Source organism: Hypomesus nipponensis, chromosome 19 (genome assembly GCF_054491055.1).
Source record: "Hypomesus nipponensis isolate SF chromosome 19, ASM5449105v1, whole genome shotgun sequence".
NCBI classification, from domain to species: Eukaryota; Metazoa; Chordata; class Actinopteri; order Osmeriformes; family Osmeridae; genus Hypomesus; species Hypomesus nipponensis.
This window is the reverse complement of record NC_140379.1, coordinates 14,057,506-14,084,454: the sequence shown is the minus strand read 5'-3', so window position 1 is coordinate 14,084,454 and position 26,949 is coordinate 14,057,506. Positions and strand designations below refer to the sequence as shown.

The 26,949-nt window shown below is 45.5% G+C and overlaps 1 protein-coding gene across 3 annotated transcripts in view; it reads left to right on the top strand.

The window, feature by feature from the left end:
* The window catches only part of znf536 (zinc finger protein 536), a 150,204-nt gene that overhangs the window by 66,855 nt on the left and 56,400 nt on the right, over positions 1 to 26,949 (top strand). Inside the window, exons 1-2 of one of the 3 annotated variants that reach the window (XM_084682862.1) lie at positions 12,139 to 12,493; positions 12,889 to 15,161. In XM_084682862.1, the coding sequence (XP_084538988.1) occupies positions 12,890 to 15,161 (2,272 nt within the window). In that variant the 5' untranslated portion in view covers positions 12,139 to 12,493; position 12,889. Of the gene's footprint in view, positions 1 to 12,138; positions 12,494 to 12,842; positions 15,162 to 26,949 lie in introns of those variants that run through there. The other 2 variants (XM_084682861.1, XM_084682863.1) reach the window with 2 other exon arrangements.

Here is a 26,949-nt window from a genome sequence, read left to right as displayed (position 1 = left end):
ACAGTCACGGATCCAGCCAAGACACTGGGCTGGCAGGCACGCTCTGTCTTTCGAGAAGACACACACACTCACACATACTCTCTCTGTGCATCTCTATCTCGATCATACAATGCACAGGCTGTCTCTCAGATACACACATGCACACTCTTTCACACATGCATGCACGCACGCACGTACTCTCCCTTACACTTAGACACACACACACACACTCTGAACCCTTATGGAATTTGAATTGATGCTGCAGAAAGTTCACTCGGGTGATTACTCGGCGGACAAATGTGTTTTAACTTTAGGGGTATCTTCTCTCCTTGCCAATTTGATGTGAGCCACTGGGCTCTGTTTGTCTGTTAATGAAACATATTCATCTTCATCTGGCTCTTTCCTCGCTCTCAAACTCACTTTACACCCTAGTCAATTAGGCCCCTTAGGGCCGCTGTGTGCATAAAAGGATATATAACACTTTGACATTTCAGTGCGCTCCTATTAGACACACCCATAGAGCATTTAGCTGTGAGCGCTGAGAGAGAGGGGCAGACAGAGTACATGTCCATTAGAGTGTTTAAAGGCGCTGGCCAGTCTGAGAGGTGGAGGGGCAAGGGGAATAGGGGCTGTGCTACAGTTGAACTGACCTTGGAATGGCTCGTTGTTGTTTGTAAGTCGTGAGACAGAAATGGTTGTGTATATGTAGATGTCTTTACTTATTAGACATTACAGACTGCCTTCTGATTTGGCTGTACAGTATGTGTTTGAATTAAGTGAAATCACATCATGGTCCAGTATTTGAATGTCTTTGGTCTGTTCCCCTTGCATGACTTCTCTGTCTCTGTAGACATTGAGTCACTGACTCTATGCCCTTAGATCAGGGTGAACAGTGTAATGAGGCATGTAGGCCAAATCATCCTAGCCTCTCAGCTCAGCCCCAGCCTGAGTCTCAGCCTCAGCCTCACCCTCAGCCCAAGCCTCAGCCCCATCCCCAGCCTCAGTCCCAGCCTCAGGCTGTACATGGAGCCTAGTGTATGGTAAGGGCGCTACATGACTGTACTGCACTGTAGGCCTCCCAGGCTCCAGGCTTCTCTCAAAGCCTGCGGATGTCTCCCAGGCTTGATCGCACGTCTCGGTGGCATGAAACAGCTTGACAAGTCCAACATTTCCCCAGGGCAGCGAGCGATCAGTGGCCTTTCACCCCCCTCTTCCCTCCCCACCCCCCTTCCCCCTCCGCCCCCTCCTCCACCCCCCTTCCCCCTGGAGGACAGCAGTCAATGGGGGTCAAGGCTGGGCTGTGCAGCTAAGTCGAACAATGCACTGTTAAGACACACTCTGTGTCCTCTGTTGCGTCCTGATCCCCATCACGTCTCTTTACCTCATAGAAATTCCATCGCTTCCCACTGAAGGAAAAAAATACGAATAAGAATACAAATAAATCAGTCATCTCAGATTGCAATTTTCCGACCGTAATTCAATTGTTTTGTTGTAGGTACTTTCATGGACTTCCATGGTGATGCGTGTGATTTCTGAGTGCTGGCCAGGGCTGTGTGCAGCATCAATAGAGTCCTTAGTGTGTTTCAGATCTGTTTAGGGTAACACTGATTAGTATGCCCAGTACCCAATAAAGCCAAACAACAGATATACACCCCATTGTTTCACGCTGCAATACAGAGGATTTACTCTGCATACATATGGAAACATGATATTTAATATTATTATTTACCAGCTAGCTACCTCTCTTGGAGGGTGTACGAGGAAATGTCCCTTTTTCCTGTTTTATTCATCTCGACTTACACAGAGATGCTAAAAACCTGGATTTTGCACAGAATGATGGCGGATATATTATTCATGAAAACTAATGCATTGTTTCTGTTGCTTTAAATCTTTTTCCTCTTTCTTTCTTTTTATTGTTCTTTTTTCTTTTCTCCTTTTATCCCTTGCCGGTGTACTCTCAGGCATAGGTTGGCAGTAATATCTGTATTGAAATGAGAAGTTTGAAAGACAAACCCCTATCTTCTGACGTGAGTGTAAACTGATTTAAATCACACGTTGAGCTTACAGAATGGTGCTTAAATGTTAAATGGGGGTTGAAGCCTGCCTGAACTAATTTGTAGGGCTTTGCTCTGTGTTGACATTTAAATGTGATAAGAATAGTAAACTGTAGGAACGACCTATTTTGAAGATGCTTTCGGAATAAATTCACATCAGCTGAGGTCTATAATTAATAAAAAAAGACAGCCATTCTTGCTCCAGATTTGATTATAATACAACCTTATGAACACCAGACGGATGGAGAAAAAAGGAGTGAAAAAAAGAAGAAAAAAAAGAAAAGCGTAGCAGCAAAAAAAAAAAAATGATGGGGTTAGGAATGAAGAGGGAGGTGGATTGTGCACACCTGGTTTTTTAGTCAGATTGCGTTGGCTGGCTGCTGTGCTATCACATTACTGTGATCCTGCCTCCGTGTTTGTCAGAGAGTGGAGGAGAGGGACCTGCAAAATCAGCATGCAAATAACGGCACATTGTTAACTTAATCAGATGCAGGAGAGAAAATATGGAGAGGGAGAGGGGGAAAAAAGAGGGAGGGACGGGTGGAGGAAAAAGGAGGGGGAGGGAGTAGGAAGGAAGGATGGAGAGGGAGGTGGGGCATGTGAGCCGGAGTCTGTGTCTTCAGAGATGACGGAGGGCACAGAGATTATACCCCACCCATGAGGCCTATGTTGGCAGACTGGATCTACTGGACCCCATAGAGGCCAGACGGGAGTGTGTGCGTGCATGTGTGTGTGTGCGTGCGTGGGAGCGTGCGTGTGTGCGAGAGAGAGAGAGAGAGAGAGAGAGAGAGAGAGAGAGAGAGAGAGAGAGAGAGAGAGAGTTTGTAGTGAAGGGAGGGGTTGTGGAGTACATGAAAACGATGCAGGCTCTTCAGAGCTTTATCAGAGGCTGTGGCAGACGAAGGCTGTGTTAACAGGGCTAGCCATATTAGCGTGTCGGGGGTACGAGCTGTGTCATTGGTGCTGAACTAGAAGTGTTAGCATCACCAATAATGTAAGGGCTGATAGCTAGGGTTAGCAGGCTGGGCTTTTCTCAGAAAATACCATGTTTAGCATGCTGGCTTTACGGTATGAATTAGAGATATAAAGAATCTATTATCAAAAGCCTGAGGGACAGATGTCATGAACTGCTATGTGTGCACTGGACAAAACATAACATGACAGTGACATATTTCTGAAATACAAAGAAAAAACAACCAATAATGATTTATGGTTATACATTTAAAATAATAATTATATATATATATATATATATATATATATATATATATTAGACTTTGCATTATTGTTGTACATTTGAATTGTATCCATTACTTGATGCCTTCGTAATTATTTTTCCTTCATTTACATTTAACATGCAAAATACAGATAGCCTTTCTAATATTCCTTCATTCATTGTTATTGTTTAGTCTTTAGATGTCATTTGAATAAGAAATATCATAAACAAATGTAGCCCATGATTCATACATCTCCTAGACACTACTACACTTTAGGGTAATATAAAGAGGTTGTGACCTATGATAAATTGCTTATGCACTGACAGCTCTTGGAGAAAATATTTACAACCGGCAGCCATGGTAACATAATATAAATACTATATGATGTTAATGTGATGGTGGTAAATGTGTCTGTTTGTGTGTGTGTGTGTGTGTGTGTTTGTGTTTGTGTTTGTGTGTGTCACATTTAGACAACGGAATATGTGAGGAATATCACTTATCTCAAGGCACAGAGATGCATAAAGGGACAATTAAAGGAGAAGCCAGTGTGTCTCTCTCAGTGCTTCCCATCTCTGGGGAGGGCTTCACTGAATGCTCTACAGAGAGGTCATTTTTCATTAAACACCCTTCTCTTTATGAACTTATCCCTCTCTCCCCCACACACACACACACAAACACACACACAGACACACACAGAGAGATGCTACTCTCTTCTGTAGTGTGTACTGGATCAGTGTTGGTGTGGAAGGTCAGAGAGGGCAGGCGAGCAGCAGATAGAACCAGAGACGCTGGGTCAGAGAGAGCAGGGGGCCGAGTGAGGACAGACATGAGGAATCCACAGCCTGGGCCAAACTACACCTTCAAAGACTCTCTTCTCTCTCTCTCTCTCTCTCTCTCTCTCTCTCTCTTTCTCTCTCATGCTGTCTTTCTATCTCTTTCACTCGCTCTCTTCTCTGTCACACACACACATTACCACACACTCGTTCCCTCTTTCTGTCATTTTTCCCTCTCTCGAAATTGCCCTCTGGAAGAAAACACACGTTTTGCTTTGGCCTAATACCCCTCACTCGTGACTTTCGTACCTAAAAGGTCTGTCCTTCGAATTAACAGTGAAATGAGATGAGACCCTCTGATCAAACAACCAAGCGTTTGTGTGTCGAGGAGTGTGTGTGTGTGCGTGTCCAGAACAGGAAGGCAGCATGGGTGAGAGGGGTGTTTGTAGTGGTGTTCACACACAGGCCCGTTTAGAGAGCTCCTCTGAGGGTTCACCAACTTCTCCTTACTCCTTTAATCAGAGGCTTGTCTCAGTAAAACGTTGGCACCGCAGCAAACACTACTCTCTGGCTTGCTGAATATCTGTTTCTCTTTCTCTCGTTCTTTCTCACACTGTCCCCCTTTCTCTCTCTCTCTCTCTCTCTCTCTCTCTCTCTCTCTCTCTCTCTCTCTCTGTCTGTCTCTGTCCTCAGAACTCCTTTTATCCTTCCCTCTCTCTCTCCATTTATCTGATCCTAAGAGCAGTTGTTTCTGATAAAGGGATAAATAGCAGTGTTCCCTGGTGCTCCGGAGCCCCCCACCCTCTCTCCAGGGATCCCACCCTGCTAAAACACTTCCTCCAGCACAATTAGTCCATAATAAATACACTCTACCCTTAATGTAGATAATGTCCCCCCTCTGACTCCCTCTCTTTCTTTCTTCCTCCCTCATCTGAAGCAGCACATGACAGTGAGTTGTATCTGACCATGATTCACCCATGAGGAAGAGAGGGAGAGAGTAGGCAAACAATGTTTCGTACTCCAAGTCACAAGCAAAGCAGAAGACTAGTTGTAAAGAAATGTGAAGTCATTGCATTGTATGGTATGGTAAGAGTGAAGAGCATTTCCAGTTAAGTCTCACTTCCTGATGCTTTTGATAAGGTTGTTTGCTTTCTTAAACAGGATGTATGCTGCTGCATTTAACAAAACCTTGTATTCTTTGGACATATGCAAAGTGCAGTTGCACAAATGCCTCACAAAAGCTCCTCTACAAATGTTGTTTCCAGTGTAGCATGAAATCTACATATGAGGTAGAGAGAGGAGACAGAGAGAGTGAAATGAAGAGACAGACAGAGAGTGTGTGAGAGAGAGAGAGGGGGAGTGAAGGAGGAAGTGACAGAGAGGGAGAGGAAGGGAGAGAGAGTTAATCAAAGTGATGGAATAAAGGAGATTAAACAATGTCGTATTAAAAAGACATGCAGTGGTTCAATATTTAAAAAGCCCATTTGCCTCGACAGAAGTGCTTTTTCATTGAAGAGCATATGGCTCTGCTACCTGTTTATAGTTGTCTCTTATCTCCTCTCATCCCAAAGAGACACTGAGACAGAAGAAAAGGAGATCTTTTCAAAAAGACGTTGAAGAATCATTCAATTATCAGCTGCATAATATAAAATACTGACTTTGACTTGCTTCCTGTAATGAGGATTGCTAATTAGCCATACATTCGTTTGGTGAAAACTCCTAAACTCCAGACGCCTGTTATGAAGAGAGGTAAGTACGTTGAAGTAACACCCCGTCCTCATCCCTACTCCTCTCCGCTGTTCCACTTCCTTCCCTTTACCTTTCCTTACAGTACATAGGCCCTATCACTTTGCTTGAAGGCACAATTTACCTCCTGATGTATGCATACAAGCCCTGGTAAATAGTCAGGAGTGTAAGATAACTTTTTTTCCATTCTTTTAATTAGCTATGCAACAATTAAAGGATTCTCAAAGTAAATTGAACCTTGCCTCCCTCGCCGCCCAGTTTGATTTCAACACCTGTCACAACAGCCCCCCCTCCCTCCTTCCCCCTCCCCCTCCTCTGAATCATTATGCAAAACTCCCCAAGAACAGAACCAGCGTGAGGGGAAGAAAACAGCAATTATTTCTGATATTCACTTATTTAGGCTGATATTGACATTTAGAAGGTGTTTTGAAATGGCAGTCTCTTTCGCACACCGGATTGGAGGGAGGGAGAGATAACCTGCCCGGTTAACTTCCCCAGCTGGGTCTGTCTGCTTGGGCTCTATTGTGCCAACATTAAACCCATTATGATGGCAGTGCTAGTGCCATGATGACTAAACCACCATTCCCCCCCCCCCCTTTTCCTCACTGTAGTGTTGGAACAATAGCTGGTACAATCTAGCGTGTCAGCAGTGCTTATCCTACTGGAGACTTGTAGCAACCCACATCCCAGTAACGATGTGTCATTTTGTGTGTGTGTTTGTCATTGTATTCTGGTTTCCAGTGGACGGCAAACGGAGGGTGGAGGGTTAGGGGTGAGGAGGAGGAGGGGCCTGATGTAAGCAGTGATGGCCCCTACACAGAGAGTTACACTGCAGTCATTGTTCGCTGCCCTTTCTCTGCCGACGACTAACCATGCATGATCTGAGCTCTGACCGTGACCACTGTAGCCTGCCATGATGACACACACTTGTTTTCTGAGACAGCCACAAACACACACACACACACACCCTAGCACACACACACACACATGCACACAAACACACACGTTTCACCCGACTGAATGAAAGGCCTTGATGACAGTACACACAATACTCGTGTTTGACACAATATATGTATCTTTTCCTCTCCATAATCAGTTCTTTTCTGTCAGTCCTGACACCATACTTAGAACTCCCCAATCCATCTGGATCCACTGGAACCTCCCCTCTTGTTACCTCACAAAGAGTGTCTGCTTAACAAATGTTCTCTGCCATTAATCCTCCACTCATCCTGCAGCATACAACCTAGCGGCTGGAGCCCCTCCACACCGCTGTGACCACTATTGTACCAGACGCAGGGGGAGAAAGACACACACACACACACACACACACACAGTCCTTCAGTCACAAATACCAACACACACACAGTCCCTCACTTACAAACACAGAGATGCACACAAACACACACCGTCTCTCAGTCACACACATACACACACAGACATCTGCAGGTCATCATCACAGGGAATAATACCGGGAATGGTTATCATAAAGGGAAGCTTTGAGCTTTTGGCCATCTCGAGATGATGATGTCGCTGACCAGGACAATGAACTGTGGGAATGTGCTTGTCTTCCATTGATCTTTCCCCCCTGGCATCCCCACCAAGCCTGTCAGATGGACGGAGGGATATAAAGACCTGCATTTTTCTCTCCCTCTCTCTCTTTTCTCTTCTTTTCTCTGTGTTCCGTCAGGGGGCTCATAGTGATCTGCGGGGATGAGCTGAAAGCTGAACTACCTGTTGACAAGACCTCTTAAACAGCCCTCAATGACATATTGTCTGCGAGAGGGAGGAGGGAGATGGAGGGAGGGAGGAAAGCAGGGAGATGGAGGGAGAGAGGAGGAAGAACGGTGGTCTTTCATGCACCCACACATGACTGTCATAGAAACACATTCTACTTTTGAAACTGCAATATTTACTCCTGGCTGTTAGTTATGTCGTATGGAGGAGATAGACACAGAGTTGATTTTAATATACCAGCTATGCATGTGAGATTGAATGTACTGACAGCTGGTGGGAGTTTGTGTAAACACACTTGGTCTGAGTGTGTAAAGGTTTGTTTCTGTTAGTTTCTCTCTCTGGTGCGAGGAACCTCTTCTCTGCCTTTGGCTCATTACAGGCAGTAATAACTCAGTTCAGACAGAGAGCATGGAGGGGAAGCAAAACAACTCTGCTTTTATTGGATTAATTAGAATCGTTCCGAAGACCACCTGCAAGAGACTAAACAGCGATGTGGAGTAAAGGCTTATCAGCCCCAGTACACTGTCATGCTCAACCCGTTCTCAATTACCTCCACCTAGATGTTTGAGACAAGAATCTCTTGTTGCTTTAGATGAGGTAAATATTAAATAGGCATATCTCATAATGCGTAAAATACAATGAACTGTGTACAGTATGTAGCATTATTTTTAGGCGTCTGTTGTCCTATTTTGTGGGGGCCCCCCCACCCCCCGTCTGGGATTTGTTAACGATTTGGTGCAAAAGTGATGGAATTTGGAGCTTTGTGAATAATGATAGATTTATTAAAAGCAATGACCTCCTTCATTATGGCTTAATGAGGTATTGCATTGTAATTAGTCAATGGATTGCTGTCGATACATGCCAAAATAACAAAGTAAAGTTGGGCTAATAGCTTTTCGATCCATTATTTCTCCTTTCTTTAAATGTCAAAAAAAGTTTTGGAAATCAGGAATTTGGTCTTGGTGCAATACACGTCTATTTAAATCCAAATAATACACATTTAATTGTGTGTTTAACTGCAACTGTGCAACTGGCCTACAGTTTTCCAATTCCTACCAACTTAATCTCAACACAGTTATCATATTACAAAAACACATATGTATTACTAAAGCACTGCAGGCGTGCTGTAAAATACTTAACACAAACAAACAATATCAAACATTTTCATGTCATAAAACACCACTCCCAATCAATACGTGTGTCTGTGCAAAATTAGCTGAAACTAAACAACTGCGATTGAAAGGTATTAACCACAAACAGTAAAACATAGCACGGCTGCACCTCTGAACACAAGCTAGAGGAAGTCTCCGTGGCTTTAGAGGTGACAACAGAGCCAATAGTATTATTGTAACTGCAGTCCTCTTAACATGAGGTGAACCTGCTCCATGTCAAAGAGCAGTGCCTCAGTACAAGTTGCTAGCGGGCGTGCAGCGGGAGTGCTGGCTGTCTGTGTGTCAGGCCTGGACAAGGCCGGCACGTCGGCCTAAAACTGAGAACGGGATCTAGAGCTATTTCCTGTCATGTTCCCTGAGACGGTAAGCAGTTCCAACTAGATGTGTGATCGTTAGAACAAAGGCTACGGGTCTCTCCCCAGAATTATGACGAGCAGAAACTGAAGACAACGGCATGACTTAGTCAGACTATACTCTGAAATGACAGAAGAAAACAGATAGTATGTTGATTACTGGAATGCTCACTTCCACGTCTTACACTACCCACTAAAATGATAATACATTTCTTCTCTTCCTTAACGTTTTTTTGTCCTCACTGTGTTTATGTAGCCTTCACTTGTCAGTATGTGTGTCAGAGATGGATTAAATTAACACATAGAACAGCAAATGAGCAAACTAAGATTGATGGGATTGCTATGACAGTCTTTGTGTTGGCTTGTCTGTAGTGCATTGCCACCTTCATCCTCATCTCATAGAGGGCATTCAGATATTGAATTGTTGTGTGTGTTTGTCTGTGCGAGGGCTCCTCTGCTTCTCTGTGTGTGCGAGCGTGTGCGTGTGTGTGCGTGTGTGCGTATGTGTGCGTGCACATTCACTTGCATGTGTGTTGATATGAGTGGGGGGATGTCACATAAGAAATGTCCTTTTTAATCAGGGAGAAAAATATAAAATGACTCGGGTGCAGGGGAAGCATATTAATGCAAAGCATTTGCATACTCTCGTCAGCAAGGATATGTAAAAAAAAAAAAAAAAAAGCTGAATTTGTCAGTTCATTTCACATTATTCCATTGTCTATCTGCCTTTGTTATATGTTAAAGATAAAGCCAGAAATCAAATTGAAGAAAAGGGCAAGCTGCTATCTCGCTAAATGAGCAACAGCTCATCAGCCTAGTTTAAATCAAAGATTTCTATTGCCAAAGAAAACCAGTCTCCACGCATTGCTCTTTCAAATGGGGTCTCCTCTGTTATCAGTTTGGGTTTGGAAAGGCAGCTTGGTGTCACACAAACATAATTTAAGAGTCGTTTCAGTTTTTGAAAGTGTTAAACATATACTAGTTATCCTCTCTCTTTCTCTCATCCCATGTTAAGGAGTGCTTTTAATGACTAATGTTTACATGTCAAAATGCCACAGTGTTTTTCCAATATGTTTTGAATGGATGTCATGCATAGATGTGGTGTACAGCACGACTCAGTCGCTGTAGAATAAGTCCATACATTCACACATGACTCCATGAATCTAAGTAGGCTAAGCACATGAGAGACACACAGGCTCCACTGTACATAATACATCACTAGCACTCTTTAAGGCTCCGTTTCAGGACATTTCTCTTTAACACTTGACAATGAAGACAGTCGAGTTATTGAGGATTGTAAGAAAATATGCAGAGGCAGCCCACAGATCAGCCATTCCTTCTGGCCCAGCTGGAAACGGCTACAGTGTCACAGATGCACAAGTGATCCCACCATTAACAATGTTTTGGGAGAAAGAAGAAAGACTAGTAAACAGGCAGCCACTTTGATTAGTTATATCCTGAAGAGATAAAGAGAGATGAGGAGTTCAATTGTCATTGAACCCTGTAAAATGTGTGTGTGTGTGTGTGTGTGTGTGTGTGTAAGAGTGTCCCACTACCCTAAAAGTAAACTCACCTAAATCCATCTCTTGGTTGCCTAAACTTAAAAGGATTTTTGATGATTTTGATCATGTGCTATTGCACACTGTGTCGCTGTTACTAGGCAGCATACTAATCGGCTTAATGAGATATTATACAATATTTTGTTGACCAAAGCAGATCTGTCTTTATTGTTTTAGAGGCTTGACCTCCCCAGTTGTGAATGGAAGAGGATAGTTACCCGTTCTTCTCCTGTCCAGATAAAGCAGAGCATCACAAACATCCAAAACCGGCTTTGTTTGTGTATTCCTTCCTGCCTGGTGGTGCACTGGGCTGTAGTAGCCATGCTTAATGGCTGAGAGGGCCTCTGATTCGTTGGGAACCCTTTCAACGACACCAACTGTTGTTTTGTCCTTCTCGGACGCTCCGCGGCGGAGTAGGGAATAGCGAACAGGGGTAGGCGAGAGCAAAGTGATTCACATCAAATGTAATGTGGCTCTCTTTAATGGGAAATTACGCCAAGACAAGTGTCGCAGTAGAGAGATAAGAGTGTTGTGTTTACTGAAGTAACCCCTTGGTTTTAAGTACTATTGTTAATATCATAATTGTAGTATTGCGGCAGCGTCATGACAATGGCGTTGGTTCGTTTCATTAAGGCGTGTAATTGGAGGAATTCTGATAGGATGGGCACAAGTAGCTTAATTATGCGCTGCTTGCCGTGTTTACCGAGTAATTATTGCATCCAAAATGGTGTCGCAGTTTCAGAAAGTTAGGAGGGTAAGTTACAGTGTGAGTCTCTGCTTAGTGTGAGAATACATGCAGTACTCAGTGAATCAAAGGACGAGAAAATCACACTTTTTCTCCCTGTCACAGCTCAAGTGTTGTTGTCATCTTTATCCACACTTTAGAGTTTCCTACTCATCCTGCTCTGAATATCAACACATATCCATTCATTTAGGATACAGGCAGGCCTGGCCGTTGGGAGAACAGGGACATTTCGTGGTGGCCTGAGGGTCGATTTGGCCTGCTGTGAGCTGTCAATTTGAACAGCGATTACAGTATACTGTATTGGAGTATACTCCATTCCTTTTACATGTATACTATCTATTTATATTTAAATATTGAATTGCTGGTCAAGTTGACTTTTCATGCCAAACGTAGCCTACTCTGCAACGCACATATCTTTGTGGGGTAGACTCAGCTATACCGCAAAATTGGGTTTTGATTTATTGATCGATAGATACACTGCCACGTAATACACTGCAAAAATCGCAGAAATCAATCAAAATAGCCTACTTTAGATTATTCTTATTAAAAGTTTATGTCCTCGTGTAGAGGAGTGAAGTATGCTATTATTTCTGGGGTGAAGAAACACAGGCATGGTCTGAAAAAGTCTGAAAAAGGTTCATGCCCAACAAGTTATTTGCCAAAAGTTAGTTGTCATTGTAAGATGAGTGGTATAATTTATAGGGATACATGCCACCTGTGCCAACACCGGTACTCAGGGTGCACGCCGCGGCGACGCCAATCATTGTTTGAGTGCACGACAAAAACACCGGGGGAGAAGAGGACATGCACTTAGTCCGATGTGTTCACTACATCAGAACGTTGTTTGAACAGATCGTTCTACTTATTGATGAAATACATAGGAGAGAAACTTAAACTGATATTGATCCTATTTACAGTAGAATCGATCTTCCAAAACGAGAAGTGGCATCATTAGTATAGATATTTTGGGATAGACCCGCCCACCCCTACGGCGTCTACCAGCTTCTCTTCCCCGATGTTACATGTAGCCTACTTCACCTAGCGAAATGGACTGTTATAAAATGAAATGTGGAGCACCGAAGGAGAGAATAAGACAGGCCCTTGCCAGAGACAAAGCTAAATACTGCAAAATAAGCGACTTGCTCGCCAGAAAGGGATCAGGTCAGTCTAAAACACACACGACATCGCCAGCATAGCTAGCTGGCTAATTAGTGTGTAAAACGACCTGTACGCTACACAGTAAAACGACTTTAAAAAGTGTACGCGTATTGCTTTGTTTGTTTAGCCTTGTAATCCATTGAGTTTGAGGGTGCGTACTGCGTAGGCCTATGCGAAAGTTGGGGAAGGTGCAACATTGTTGGCGTGCGCGCACATTGTCAGTGGCCTGGGCAGTAGTCAAATTCCCAGCCTGAATTATTGCCCCAATCAGCCGGATACAGGGGATACGCATACCATTGATGCTACTGTTCGTATTTTTTTGTTTGTTATGTACACTTTGCAGTATATGGTATTATCAATTCAACATGTTGTGTGTCTCTCTGTGTCTCCCCCTATAGGATGGAGGACTCTAGTTTGTGCCTTGGCGTGTCCTCAGCGGTCCCAGACGGGGACAACCACCTGACCAGCGCTGTGCTAAATGGACGTTACCCAATAAGCCAGAAGCTTCATCAGCTGACGGCCCAGCTAGGCCACGCCTTCCCTGACCTACAGAGCCGGCAGCAGATTCCAGAGGAGAAAGCTGCCACTCCACTGGACGAGAAGACCCATCACGCAGCCCTGGCCAACCAGCCAATTAGCAGTCAGATGGCCCTCTTGGCCAACCAGCTAAATCGTGACATTGATGCGGGCGCCTTGAGTGGCCTCAACGGGAGGGTTGACCTGCAACAATTCCTCAACGGGCAGAACCTGGGCATCATGTCGCAGATGAACGACATCGAAGACGATGCCCGTAAGAACAGGAAGTACCCCTGCCCGCTCTGCGGCAAACGCTTCCGTTTCAACAGCATCCTTTCATTGCATATGCGCACGCACACTGGCGAGAAGCCCTTCAAGTGCCCCTACTGCGACCACCGGGCGGCCCAGAAAGGCAACTTGAAGATCCACCTCCGCACCCACAAGCTGGGGAACCTAGGAAAAGGACGCGGCCGTGTCCGAGAGGAGAACCGTCTGCTCCATGAGCTGGAGGAGAGGGCCATCCTGAGGGACAAGCAGATGAGGGGCACCAGCAGCCTCCTCCAACCCTCCCAGCCCCTGCAGCATCTGGGCCCCAACACCCTCCAGCAGCAGCCCGGGTCAGCCTGCGGCCTCCTCACGCCCACCAGTCTGGGAACCCCAGACTCCCTCTCCCAGCCCTCGTCCTCCCCCAAGCCGGCCGGCATCCAGGACGAGCAGGGCCTGAACCCCGCGACGGGATTCCGCTGCACATTCTGCAAAGGCAAGTTCAAGAAGCGCGAGGAGCTGGACCGCCACATCCGCATCCTCCACAAGCCCTACAAGTGCACCCTGTGCGAGTTTGCCGCATCACAGGAAGAAGACCTCATCAGCCATGTGGAGAAAGCTCACATCACGGCCGAGTCGGCCCAGGGCGCGGGGGCCGGCGGCGCCGCCGGAGAGAAGCCGGCCAACGAGTTCCGCTGCGAGGTGTGCAGCCAGGTGTTCAGCCAGGCCTGGTTCCTGAAGGGCCACATGCGTAAACACAAGGACTCCTTCGAGCACTGCTGCCAGATCTGTGGCCGTCGCTTCAAAGAACCCTGGTTCCTCAAGAACCACATGAAGGTCCACCTCAACAAGCTCGCCATCAAGAACAAGCCCCCCGCGGGCTCCAATGACCAGGACCTACCCTCCATCAACAGCATGAGCAGCCTCGCTCAGGAGGCCCACGCCAACCTGTACTCTCGCTACATCTCCTGCCTGCAGGGTGGGTTCCTCTCCCCAGACAAGCAGGGCCTCAGTGAGCAGCACCAGATGCTGGCCAAGGCCGGCATTGCCATGAAGGAGAAAGAGATGCTGGGGAAACTGCTGGGCCCCATGGCCGGAATGGGCCATGGCCTCGGGGACGGAGAGAAACGCTCCCTCCTCAGCTGCCTCAACCTGGTGCCCCCTCTGAAGTCCAGCTGCATGGAGCGCCTCCAGGCTGCGGCCAAGGTGGCCGAGATGGACCCCCTGAACAGCTACCAGGCCTGGCAGATCATGGCTCGAGGCATGGCGATGGACCGGGCTTTCATGCCCAAGGAGCAGCAGCACCACATGCCCCATGGGAAGGAGGATGAGCTTGTGGGGGCTGGGGGAGCTGGGATGGCCTCCTACTCCAAGGAGAAACATGATTACTCCATGATGGGCTCCAACGAGGGATCCAAGCAAAAGCAGCACGCCGAGGCCCTACACGGTTCCAAGGCTGGGAGCGGAGCCATGATGCCCATGAAGGAGGAAGGAGGCGGCTTTGAAAACCACCGAGACTTCCTATCCCACCATGTCGGAGGAGGAGGAGGGGGCATGGGGCTGCCTCACGGCCTGGAGTACAGCATCTCGAGCCTGAAGGACAAGCCCACCGAGTGCCCTGACTGCGGACGGGTCTTCAGAACCTACCACCAGATGGTGGTCCACTCTCGGGTCCACAAGGACCGCAGGCCCATGGAGGAAGTGCTGCAGCATGGTGCCACGGGCCTGGACGAGCGCCGCGGTTCGGCCAGCGACCCAGAGTCCCAGTCGATTAGCAGGTCCACCACTCCTGGTTCCTCCAACGTGACGGAGGAGAGTGGTGCCGGAGGAGGTCACTCCCAGACAGGAAGCGTGCAGGATGACAGTCCACACCCCTCCTCTCCATCCTCAGGTATGTGTTTTGTTTTTTTGTTTTTTTTGGGTGATGGTATAAAATGGTCATTTAAAGAGTCAAAGTTCCCAGGAAATGTCACTTAGTGACAGTCCTAATGTAGCTGTATGAATATATTATTGTTCAATGTAGCCATATATTGTTGTACATCCGACTAGGGCTGCAGAACAGCTGTAATGCAGAGATGACATACCTCTTCCTGTAATACCAGGACTGAGGAAGACTTAAACACACAGGTCATTTAGGCCTCTGTACAAAAGAACACACTCACTGACGTGTGTGTGTGTGTGAAAGGTGGGGGGGGGGGGTTGTATCTGATCAAATCTCTCTTTCCAAAAGAGGAAAAAAAAAAACATATAGAAAAAAGTCCCCGCTGCAAATCTGCTGCACATTCCACACATAACTCAGATACCTAACGCCTCTGTTCAAATACCCATCAAACACCCTCAGAGAGCCTGCTTGTTGAGGGCACACGCTATACACACACACACACACTCTTTTTATGGGATATTGGAGGACATACTGAACACAGATGCCCACACTAAGACTGTATACCCAGAGACAGATAATGAATAAAGAATAACAACTGCATGAGAATGGCCAACTCCCCTGACATTCCTATGACTTTGGTATGGCTGGCAGTGGGATTCAGACTAGGCCATAGAACACAGAACAGTGTGATAAAGGCCTTGTTTACAGGCTAGCATAGCAGGAGTCCCTACGGAGCAAACACTAGGAGCAGGGGCTGGACACATTCTAAGTGATTAATACATGTCTTTAATAAACAAGTAAGAGACTGTGATCTCAACCCAACAAATACAGAGTGTGTGTGTCTGTGTGTGTGTGTGTGTGTTTAGACAGATTAAGAGAGGCTGTTGGTAATGATTACAGAAGTTTTAAAGGTAACTTTCTGTCTCCTCCGGGTGGGAACACCCAGGCTAAGCAGTGTGCTCGGTAATTAGGTCACGACTATGTGATAATCAGTTGGTTTAAGCTAAACAAGACACTAATTAAAGATATACATATAAAGCAGGTCAAAAAAAATGAACTTCATTTGCGGAGTGAAATGTGCTTTTAAGTCTTTTGAAAATCAAATAAATATAAAAAAAATAGAAAGTAGCTTAGCTTAAGGCTGTAAGCAACTTAATTCCAACAGTGGAGAATAATTTGTTTATTTATTCACAGTAGCATGGAGTCCTTATCATGCTTATGTAGTGCGATGGGTTTGAACATGGGATGGGCTATGTTTATTTTAATCTAAGTACTAATAACAGACAACCCCCCACCCCAATTAGAGATTAATGAAAACGAGAGGAAGATAAAACCTATTTTCTTCATAGAGACTATTAAACACAACACTTTTGCACCAGAGTGGGGGTGGGGGGGGGAGTGTTTTGCGGAAGTAATTATCTTCTGAATTTTAATGCAGGAAGTATTATTTATTTTCTTTTTTTTATTTTTATTTTTTGGATCAACATAGCTTATAGCAACCTTACAGTGTGTACCATGAAAACAAGAAACTAAAGCAAAAAAATAGTTTTGGGGGGGACATTTTTTAAATATATAATAATATAGTAGTAACTGCAGTTGCTAAATCACAAACAAATAGCCTCTTCATCTCATATTGTTAGTGTAGTTTCCACTTGAAGTTTTGGATTAGTTTTGTACATAACTTTCATACTACAGTATGATTCACTTTTGGGACTTTGGGGCTCTAAAATTAGAGCTGAGAAAAATCTTCTGCAGCTCATGTGAAGAAAGGTGTCACTCTTAACCGTGTGTGTGTATGTGAGTGTGGTGGTGTGTGGGTTTGTGTTTGTGTATATGTTTTAAGTGTTGTGTTTTTGTGTGTGCATGCTGTTTGTGCGTGTGCATGTGCATGTTAACGTGTGAGAGTGTTGTTAAGTGAACAGGATGTGGCAGATTGTATCTTTCTCTACTCTTAATATTTCAGACCTTTTTGCTGGGTGAGAAAAGTATTTTATTGTTTGAGGGAGTGTGTGTGCTCTGTGTATGTGCATGATGTGTGTGTGTGCGCGTGTGTGTGTGTGTGTCTGTGTGTTGGTGTGTGGGTCTGTGCGCCACCTACCTCGTAACCACCTACCCACTGCAATTTTGAGTTAAACTTGAATTACAGTAATCAACAATAACATCTCAACTGTGAAAGAAGGTCGACACAATCTCTTTTGTCTTTGACACCACACTTGTTCAAAGATGTGTTGAAGAGTGAGAGAGAGGGATATAGAATAATGTAGAGGGAAATACATGACAGAGAGAGAGAGCAAACCTGTTTGACCTCATCGTCTCCACACAGTAATAAAACATTATATGTGACTTTCAGACTTTTGATACCTCACAATATCAAAGCGCATTTATTAGTAGTTTTACTTTTCCTCATCACACCAAAGCTGGTTTGACTCCAGGGAGATGTTCTGTTGTTCCTTCAGACTGTGTGCCCCTTGTTGAACATGGGTCTCCCCTCCTGACAGAGTAGCTGGATCCAGAACAGTCGTGAGGCCTTCTGAGTGACAGGCCTTTCTAGAGTACAGGCTTTAAACACAGGCTTACTCCTAATGGCGGAACGGAACCCATTGAAACCTGATGTAATGCTATGTAAAGTAGATCTGGCTGGGTGGGTTGGGGTAGGGAGAGTCAAGCCTGACGTTCACATCCACTGCGGTTTCTGCCGAGAGCAAAATAAACCACCAAAAAAGATCTGGGAGAAAGAAAACAGAGGGATGGAATAGAGAGATTAGGCCGAGCAGAATTAGAGATTAAGCCACGCAGTACTTTCATTATATTCCATAAAATGTCTTCGTTGGATTACTGACCTGAAATATGTATCTCACATTTAGATAGTGTATATATATATATATATATATATATGTTTGTATGTGTGTATTTTTTGTACTCTTTGGAAACCATCCACTGCGTTGGTCGTGAGTGTGACAGTCTTTTTCCGTTCAGTACTAAAAGCAGAAGACACACTGCTCCACGTATCCCAAACTACACCCCTCTACTCCCCCCTCATGGCTACAAACCTCCTGCCTCTCTTCTTCTCTCCCTCAGGAGAATCCCCCATGTCTAAGTATTTTTAAGGGGAACAGCGTTTTAACATGGTACGGATTAGTACTGTATCCTCAGGTCTTACCAGATACTCCAACACGCAGGCAAAACACTTGCTCCATACAAATTGAAATTGGATTTGCTGACTGACGCCTTAGGTTATAAAGCAAGGATATTTTATCTAATTACGTAATTACAGTGGGGGTAATTACACATGCAGACATACTGTTACATTGTAATTACTGTGTAATTAAAGCAGAAATAGCATAAAAATGTTCAAGTGTAAATTGATAAAAAAAGATACTTGATGTGAGGCAACAAGGTACCCGGCCTCTTGAAGCATCTGGGTAGCTTAGCTTGTCATAAAACCTCCTTAGAGGAACATGGAAGGACATAATCCACACCTACTGTAGAATAGTATTATCCCTTCACTCAGGACCTGTGCTGTATGTCATTTATATACATTTCGAGAAATATCAGTGCAACTGGATGCACAGTATGGGATCTCAAGCACCAGCATGATCCATCCTGTCAACCAAGTCATTATTAGAATCAGCTGTTCTGGATTAGAGTTGGAATGGAAACCTACAGAAAGGTAGCTCTCCAGGTTCAGCTTTGGGCAGCCCTGTTATAATGGATTAGAGACCAAGGGTTAGGATTAAGGTGCTGTACCTATAACACTACCTCATAAGATAGATATGAGCCTGGCAGGGAGAAACACTAGCCTTGGTGATCAGTTCAGTAGGGCTCCATTCTGCACAGCTGAATAAACTGGTGTGCAGTAAGTAGATATGGGAGATGAGCTTGAGCTAGCCTGTGATTCCCCACCCCAGTGCTAGGTGGAGTCGAGCCAGCGGTGGGTCGATGTTTTTCAAAGACGGGAACTTCTGTTGGGCAGGTGAAGTAGACAGAGATCTCTGAAGTCACACAAGACTCTCACTGTACACTCTTGCCACCTACACACCAGTCTTCACTTCTACTCTAGCCAAAGCTTTGAAATATGGACACTCTTCGATGTGTGTGTGTGTGTGTGTGTGTGTGTGTATGGATGTGCGCGTGTGTGTGTGTGTGTGTATGGATGTGCGAGAGTTTGTGTGTGCAAGACATACTTTTTATGTTTTAAACTGTGAATTAAGTTTTTTCTCTGCCTCTCTTTTTTACTCACCCCCTCCTCCACTCATTTATTTCCCTTTGTAATTGACATCCGTTCCTCTCATTTTTGTTATTATTCTTCTTTCTTTTTAATCAGAGAACTTGACAGTTTCAAACCTGTGGTTTACTCGTTCGTTTGAAGCGCTGCGCCTCAGTCTGGCTTGTCATATCTGCATTTTTTATGTGTCACCAAACTTAAATAGATGTCATTGTGTTAGAGGCAAATTCATTACTGTGCTGTATTTCTGTACAGTAGGTCAGGGCTCTGGTGTCTCTAAATGATAAAAGTTCTATTCAACTCTCTAATTGTCAGTGTGCTGCTCAGATTGACATGTCTTGGATAAATGTAGACTTAGTATTTTTGTACACGCTCTTACAATATAAAAGGGCAATTTATTTCTCTTCTGGAGCCCGTTTGATTTCTTTCGGTTTGTCATGCTTACTGTCTATCTCTTTCTCTCTTTCCTACTCTCTATTTTTTAGTCCATCTCTCTCTCTCTCTCTCTCTCTCACTCAATCTGACACCGTCTTTCAGACTCAATTTGTAAATATTACCCATGGTGGGAATTAGCTCAGCTTTTTAAATGTTTTAAAATTCTGATTGTAATCCAGAGTGTTTGAGAAAGCTGCGGCGAGTGTCGTTTTTTCTTGCTCGCCATATTCCTGGGTGAATACCACCGTTGGTCTCCTTATGAAACATTTATCAGTCAGTTTTATGTCTTAATGATCATGTTAGGATTCCCCTCTTGGTTATGGAACAGTGACAGATAAATTGACAGAGAGAGACAGAGAGAGACAGAGAGAGACAGAGAGAGACAGAGAGAGACAGAGAGAGAGAGAGAGAGAGAGAGAGACAGAGAGAGACAGAGAGAGACAGAGAGAGACAGAGAGAGACAGAGAGAGACAGAGAGAGACAGAGAGAGAGAGACAGAGAGAGAGAGAGAGAGAGAGAGAGAGAGAGAGAGAGAGAGAGAGAGAGAGAGAGAGAGAGAGAGAGAGAGAGAGAGACAGAGAGAGACAGAGAGAGACAGAGAGAGACAGAGAGAGAGACAGAGAGAGAGACAGAGAGAGAGACAGAGAGAGAGACAGAGAGAGAGACAGAGAGAGAGACAGAGAGAGAGACAGAGGGAGGGAGATAGATGGAGGGAGATCCAGAACGGCATATACAAAGAGAGACAGACAGACAGACTGAGAGATACTGAGAGACAAAGACAGAGAGGGGGATACATTATCACACAGTCAACTGCCTCCTAATGCATATTACCCTTCAGTCTTTAATTCCTCGTCTTTGCCAAAACATTGCTTGCCTTCCGCCTGAACAAGCTGCTTGGCTCACCTGCTTTTTCTCCAGCCGTCTACCACTTCTGTTTTATGTTTTATAATTAAAACATAATATTTATCTTTCCATAACAGAAGGCTGCCTTACTATGGTAGGCAGACTGTTTGCATTTTAATATGTTTAATACATGGGCATCATGTCTGCTCCAGTGTCATAGCTAAAACAGGGAGAGTGAAGGTGACCCATGTTGGGGGGAAAAACATAATAGGGATGGCAACATTTTGCGGGAAAATTGTAAAGTTCTAATAGAAAGTCCTGTGAGAAGGAAAATGGGAGAAGGTTCACAAACTGAGCATTAGGGAGTCTTTTAAAGAACTCCACTTTGTTTGCTAGTCTCAGCAGCGAAACACAGACGCCTGACAGTGTAACCTCTCGTATCCAGGAGTTCAACTTGAAGTTGAGGCTTCATTACCTAAAAAACTATTGATGCCTTGATTGTTTTTGTGTGTGAAGGGGGGGGGGGGGTTAGAGGGGCTGGGGTTGGGGGGTGCAGTTGAATGAGGGGAAGAAACAGTTCCTTCAGCAGCCTGGTGACAGCTGTCTGACTCCGTCAATGCCGAATTCCTCTGAAATGAGACTGCTCTCTCCGGCTGCAAATGCAAATGCGTGTCAGGGTGGGTGGCTGGGTGGAAGAGCTTTGTTTGAACAAGTTAACTTGGGCGTGATTGGGGTTCCACCCGTGTGAAAGAGCAAGAGAATACATTGACCTTTGTCTCATTAAAAATGGAGGAAGAGACATGTGATACCATGACAGAGGAATCTCTCCCCACCCTCTCCCTCTCTCTCTCTCTCTCTCTCTCTCTCTCTCTCCCTCTCTCTCTCCCTCTCTCTCTCTCTCTCTCTCTCTCTCTCTCTCTCTCTCTCTCTCTTCCCTTCTACTGCCCTCCCTCTGCATGGTTCTCCCCCCTCCATCCTCACTCTTAACCCTATTGACAGGTCACATAAAAAGGCCTTTGTGTCACCATCAGGCCACTGACATGAGACGGAGCAAGACTAGAAAAAAAAGAAGTCCATTCTGTTAGATATATCTTTTTGTCTGTATTTTTCTTTACTTAGGGTTCTCCCAGTCTCCTAATCACAGAGCATAGTAAAAAGAACAGGAAAAAAAAGGTGGAATTAAATCCAAGGATTAAGATCTCCTGCTTCTTGTTTTCTCCCTGTGCATTCCAATTGTTCTTAAAATATTTGGCAATGTCAATTAGTAAGTGAGCAGAGCTAGCTGATGAACACAATTTTCCAGTAGACTGAGCACCCTATTGTTGTGGAGCGAACAGCAGATTTCTGAGGTCATTATCATTCCCTGTTAGCCTTGCCCAGCTGCTCCTCTCCACTCCAGCCAAACTCTACAACCCAGCTCCCGGCGCAGTCCCAGGCTCAGGCTCACTCACAGCAACAGGGGGCCGGGGGGGGCGGGGGCGGCTGGCAGGGTCGAGAGAGGTAGAGAGAGCGAGAGAGAGAGAGAGAGCGAGAGCGAGAGCGAGAGCGAGAGCGAGAGCGAGAGAGAGAGAGAGAGAGAGAGAGAGAGAGAGAGAGAGAGAGAGAGAGTAAAAGTGAAGGAAATGAGAAATGAGGAGGATGAAGGATACAGGAAGATAAAAGGATAGAGATGGGTTGAGCAGGCCTGATACAACCATGGTACCTGAAAGATGTATAACGCCTCACGGTACTCCATAGTCTGGGGATCAGGTTAGGGTGAATACCTCCCTGTTTAGTTTACTGTATGTATAAGCTATACAGAAGTAAGAAAGTTTATCAGGGAAGAGATATGTACAGTGAGAGAGAGGAAGGGGGAGAGAGGAAGGAGATGACAGCGAGTTGTCCTACTGGGAGGATTGATGGCAGGGTGTGGAGAGAAGGAGAGGGTGAGGAAAAGATTGAAGGAGAGGGTGTCTCGGTATGTTCTCTTACGTAGCACATTCTCCTCCGCTTCCCCAATATCTCTTTCCGAGCTCTGATTGGCCACCTCTAGTTTTGAACTGTGTGAAGCTGGCTTTGATAGGCTCATTGTGGCGGTGTCACACATGGTGATCCTATCAGATAGATAGGGTGTAGGACAGAGACAAGTACCAGGACATCAGCCTTCAACAGAAGTGACTGTCAACAGACAGGCCTTGTTCCTTATCTGAGGGAAGTTGTTACTGGAGTGGGTTTCCACAGACAGAAGGTCTTGCAGTGGAAATATTTGAGGAGCTACATATCCTCGAGAAGAAGAACAATATTTTAACATTTTATATAATATTCATCTATGTATACTCTACTTACAGTAAAATGCCATGCAATTGTATGATGCAATGTTCGCACATTTGTATGATACAGCATACAAAATGAGTCCAAAACCTTTAAAATCAGTTAACTTGATCACTGGATTTTATGAGGCAGAAAGTAAGTTTTCTTTTCCTTTCTGTTGCACAAAGCTTCCTGCATCAAAACATATTTTTTTGCCTTTTTAAAATAAATGATGAAAGACCCTTTGACTTCAAAAAAAAAAAAAGAGATTGAAAGACGAGAGAAAAATCACAGATTTCCGCAGCCTACCTGCCAGATGCATATTCTAATGTGCTCCCAGAGGCCTTTTCACCTCCCCCTCTCCTTCCCTCACCCCTTCCCTCACCCCTTGGCACTCTTTCTCCCTCTCCCACACCTCCCACACCAACCCCACCCAGCACCACCTCTTCACCAGTGGTACCTGTAGAACGTTTGGTTGGTAGCGTCAGGCGTCTGGGAGAGAGGCAGGGAAGGAGAGCGCGCGGGGAGAGAGCGGCATCAAAGCGTTGCTCTCAGCTGCAGCTGCCAAGGCCCGCGTCCCCTGTTAGCAGCTATCCAGCTGTCAGACTGGGAGAGAAGGAAGAGAGGGAGGGCTTCTCTCACCAGCCATATGGTCCCAGGCTCTGCTGCCTGCCTGCCTGCCTGCCTCTGACTGCCTGCCTGCCTGCCTCTGACTGCCTCTGACTGCCTGCTTTTCTGCCTGCCAGCCTGCTTTTCTGCCTACCTCTATGACTGGCTGACTTCCTCCCTGCCTGTATTCCTTATTCCCTGACTACAGTATATGCCTGCCTGTCTAACTGTCCGCCCTGCCTCTCTACCTCCCTCCCTGGCTCTCTTGCTCTCTACCTCCACTCAAGGCTCCACATTAACTCTTAAATCTTATCACGACTTAAGTGTCCAAGCCTCAGACACAGGAAATATACATTGGGATTATTTGTCTTTGGTACTTGACTGTTAACTGTCTTCACACATAACAGTCTTTGTGTTAAGACTGTTAAGTCTTCAGGATGCAGTGTTGATGACTGACTTGAAGTAACACTGACAGGAAGCATTGCATTTATTCAGAAACGTGCTCCACGTCTGTCGTTGACAGATCACAGCGCTGGGCTGATCTGCAGCAGGAATCCATCCTGGCGAGATTACCTGAGATCATGTGTACAATCAAGAGAAGGCGCTAGCCTGATTCCCGATCTGATTCCTTACCACTGAACCACCTGGCGTCTTCTGAGATGCTGCCGGGAGCAGGTCTGCGTCCTCAGCATAAGACAGACCCAAAGCCCTCTGGTGAGAGCAGCATCATGATGACTTAGCGTAGCGTGGCCCCAGAGAGAGCCCGAAGGTTGTGTGTTTCCTGTGTGAGCAGGATGCAGCGCCTCTTCTGATAATCCTAGCGGGCCTGTTCTCCCCGACTCCGGGGCGTGTCTGCCGCACCGTGGCGGACACCTTATGGTGGGCGCGAGCTCCCGCGAGCGGCGGAGAGCGTTAACGGCATTACGGAGACGGCGCTGCGCAAAGCCGCCCTCGCTGTGTTTGTCGTCAGCCCTCGGCTGCCACGGCAACATGCCAATTCCCCCCCATGTTCCTGAGCAAACACTGTTCTGTTGTCCAGAGTAGTAGTTACAGTACACATTCTAATTGCTGCGTGTATGTCTGTGTGCAAGTGTGTGTGTGTGTGTGTGTGTATCTGCTAGTGTGCGTGCACCTGCGTGTCTCAATTCGAGAGACGGGGTTAGACGGAAAACAAGAAATAGCGTAGAGCTCCCAATGAATATACAACGGTCTCCATCTCATCCCAACCTAAAGCCCTGCTGGTTCTGGGTAGAGGGGCGACCATTAGGAGAGGGGCACGGTGTAGATGGCAAGCTAGATTGATATGGCGGCACCAACGTTTTGGAGGGACAGTAACGTTAATGGCCCCACTGGGTTTTTAATGAGTGTTGTGCCCCAAACAAAATGAGCTAATTAGTGTTATCATCCATATATCAGACCATACGCACGCACACACCACATACCCGTACACACACACACACACGCGCGCATACACATCCTGCCTCAGTCCCTGCATAGAAACTGAATCTAGCAGTTTGGCGAAATGAATTGAGAGCAGCTTCTCTGGTGCTGCAGGTTTACTCAAACATAAGTACTGGATAATTGTGTACTTCTCCTTACAAAGTAGATTTTTTTGGTCGTAATGATTGATGCGGCGAGTGACCGAGAAGTGAACAAGCCTAGACCACACGTCGTTATTTCAATCCAGAATGATGACTCTGCTTGGGCGAGCGTCACCGTCAGCCCTATTGGCCTGTTTCCCCCTCACTCATTCATCATCTTAGAAACACAACCATTGATCAGTTTCGGCATTAAAAAGCCAGCAGTCCTGAGCCTCCACCCTGCCTTCTCTCACGGAACAACTTTATCCCTTTTTCATGGATTTTTCTTCCTCCCCCCCGCCCTCTCCTCTCTCAAAGCCGTGCCCTGTGTGTGAGCACAGCGATTATGTCCACAACCGGTTTAAAAGCAGGGTAACAATGCCACGAGCGGCGTTCAGAGGAGCAAACGGTTCCTCTGATATCTCAGAATTGGACCCGAGCCCTGTTACCTGCGTGTGTAAGCTTGTGTTTGTCACGCCACCTCTCCTTGTCCACCTCGTACACCAACTGACCCTCCACTCTATTTCTCTGGTACTAAGCCTATTATAAAATCAATAAACAATTGTGCTTTTTCTTCCTTTTAAATCTTTTTTCTCCTCTGTATATCCTCTGTGGCCAAGCTGCAGAGTGAGGGGGGTGGGGTGGGGGAGGGGGAGGTGGAGGAGTTTGTAACCCCTCACATCCTTCCATCTCCCTGGAAGATTCCGGTAGACTGTGATTTATCAGGCTAAAAGCTTAACAATAAGAATCACTGAAACATGTGGTGACGTCTCTCTCTCCCCATGTCTCTTTCTGCATCTCTCTCATTAGGAGGCAGTTGACTGTGTGATAATGTATCCACCTCTCTGTCTTTGTCTCTCAGTATCTCTGTCTGTTTGTCTGTCTGTCTTTCAGTCTCTCTCTCTCTCTCTCTCTCTCTCTCTCTCTCTCTCTCTCTCTCTCTCTCTCTCTCTCTCTCTCTCTCTCTCTCTGTCTCTCTGTCTCTCTCACTCACACACACACACACACACATATACTCTCTCTGTCTTTCTGTCTTTTTTTTCCCCTCTCCTGCCGGAAAACACTCAATTGAGTCATGAACCAACTAGCCTCCATGTCAGGGTCATTATCCAATTGGATCTGCCATAGCCATGACCCAGGCACGACCCTGTCATTTATCGCTATCACTTAAAACAGTCATGGAGGGCTCTGAGGTCACTAGCACACAAGAACAGTCCTTTGATTTCATGATAAAGGGGATGTTTTTGTACATGATGAAGTTATTTTGGCCATTCCACAGCTGTGTAATCTGATAATGACTGCACAGAATACTGTGCTTGAGCCGAAAATTGAAAAGATACTGGGTTCATTTTATCTGCCTTGTGTCTTTGAAGCAACAGCTTCATTCACTGCTAATACAGAGCTCTGCTTTGCCGTTCTAAACGCGTTCTGCTCGTAGATGTGCTGTTTGCAAAAGCACCAGTAGACAAATGATGGAGGGATTTTTAATTGTCAGATTCTCAAAATGTAATAAGCATCTCGTTGATAAAAATCAACAAACACTGAGTCTGACAGCTGATTTTTAAATTGTGCATCAAAAATAAAGCATCGTTTACAGATTTTAATTCCCACTGTCAATTTAAACTAATGTGTCAGACTCGGCATCACGGAGCGACGGTAATGTAAACCTCTTTTATGTCTCCAGTGCGATAGAACTTTGAAATGAAAGTGCTGGTAACAAGTCTGCAAGCTTTTGTTCTCCTCTGTCATTTGATTTTCCCTCAAGTCGTCGTTGGAGTGATCATGATGGTGTGTGGTCGTAAACGACATGTGCTTT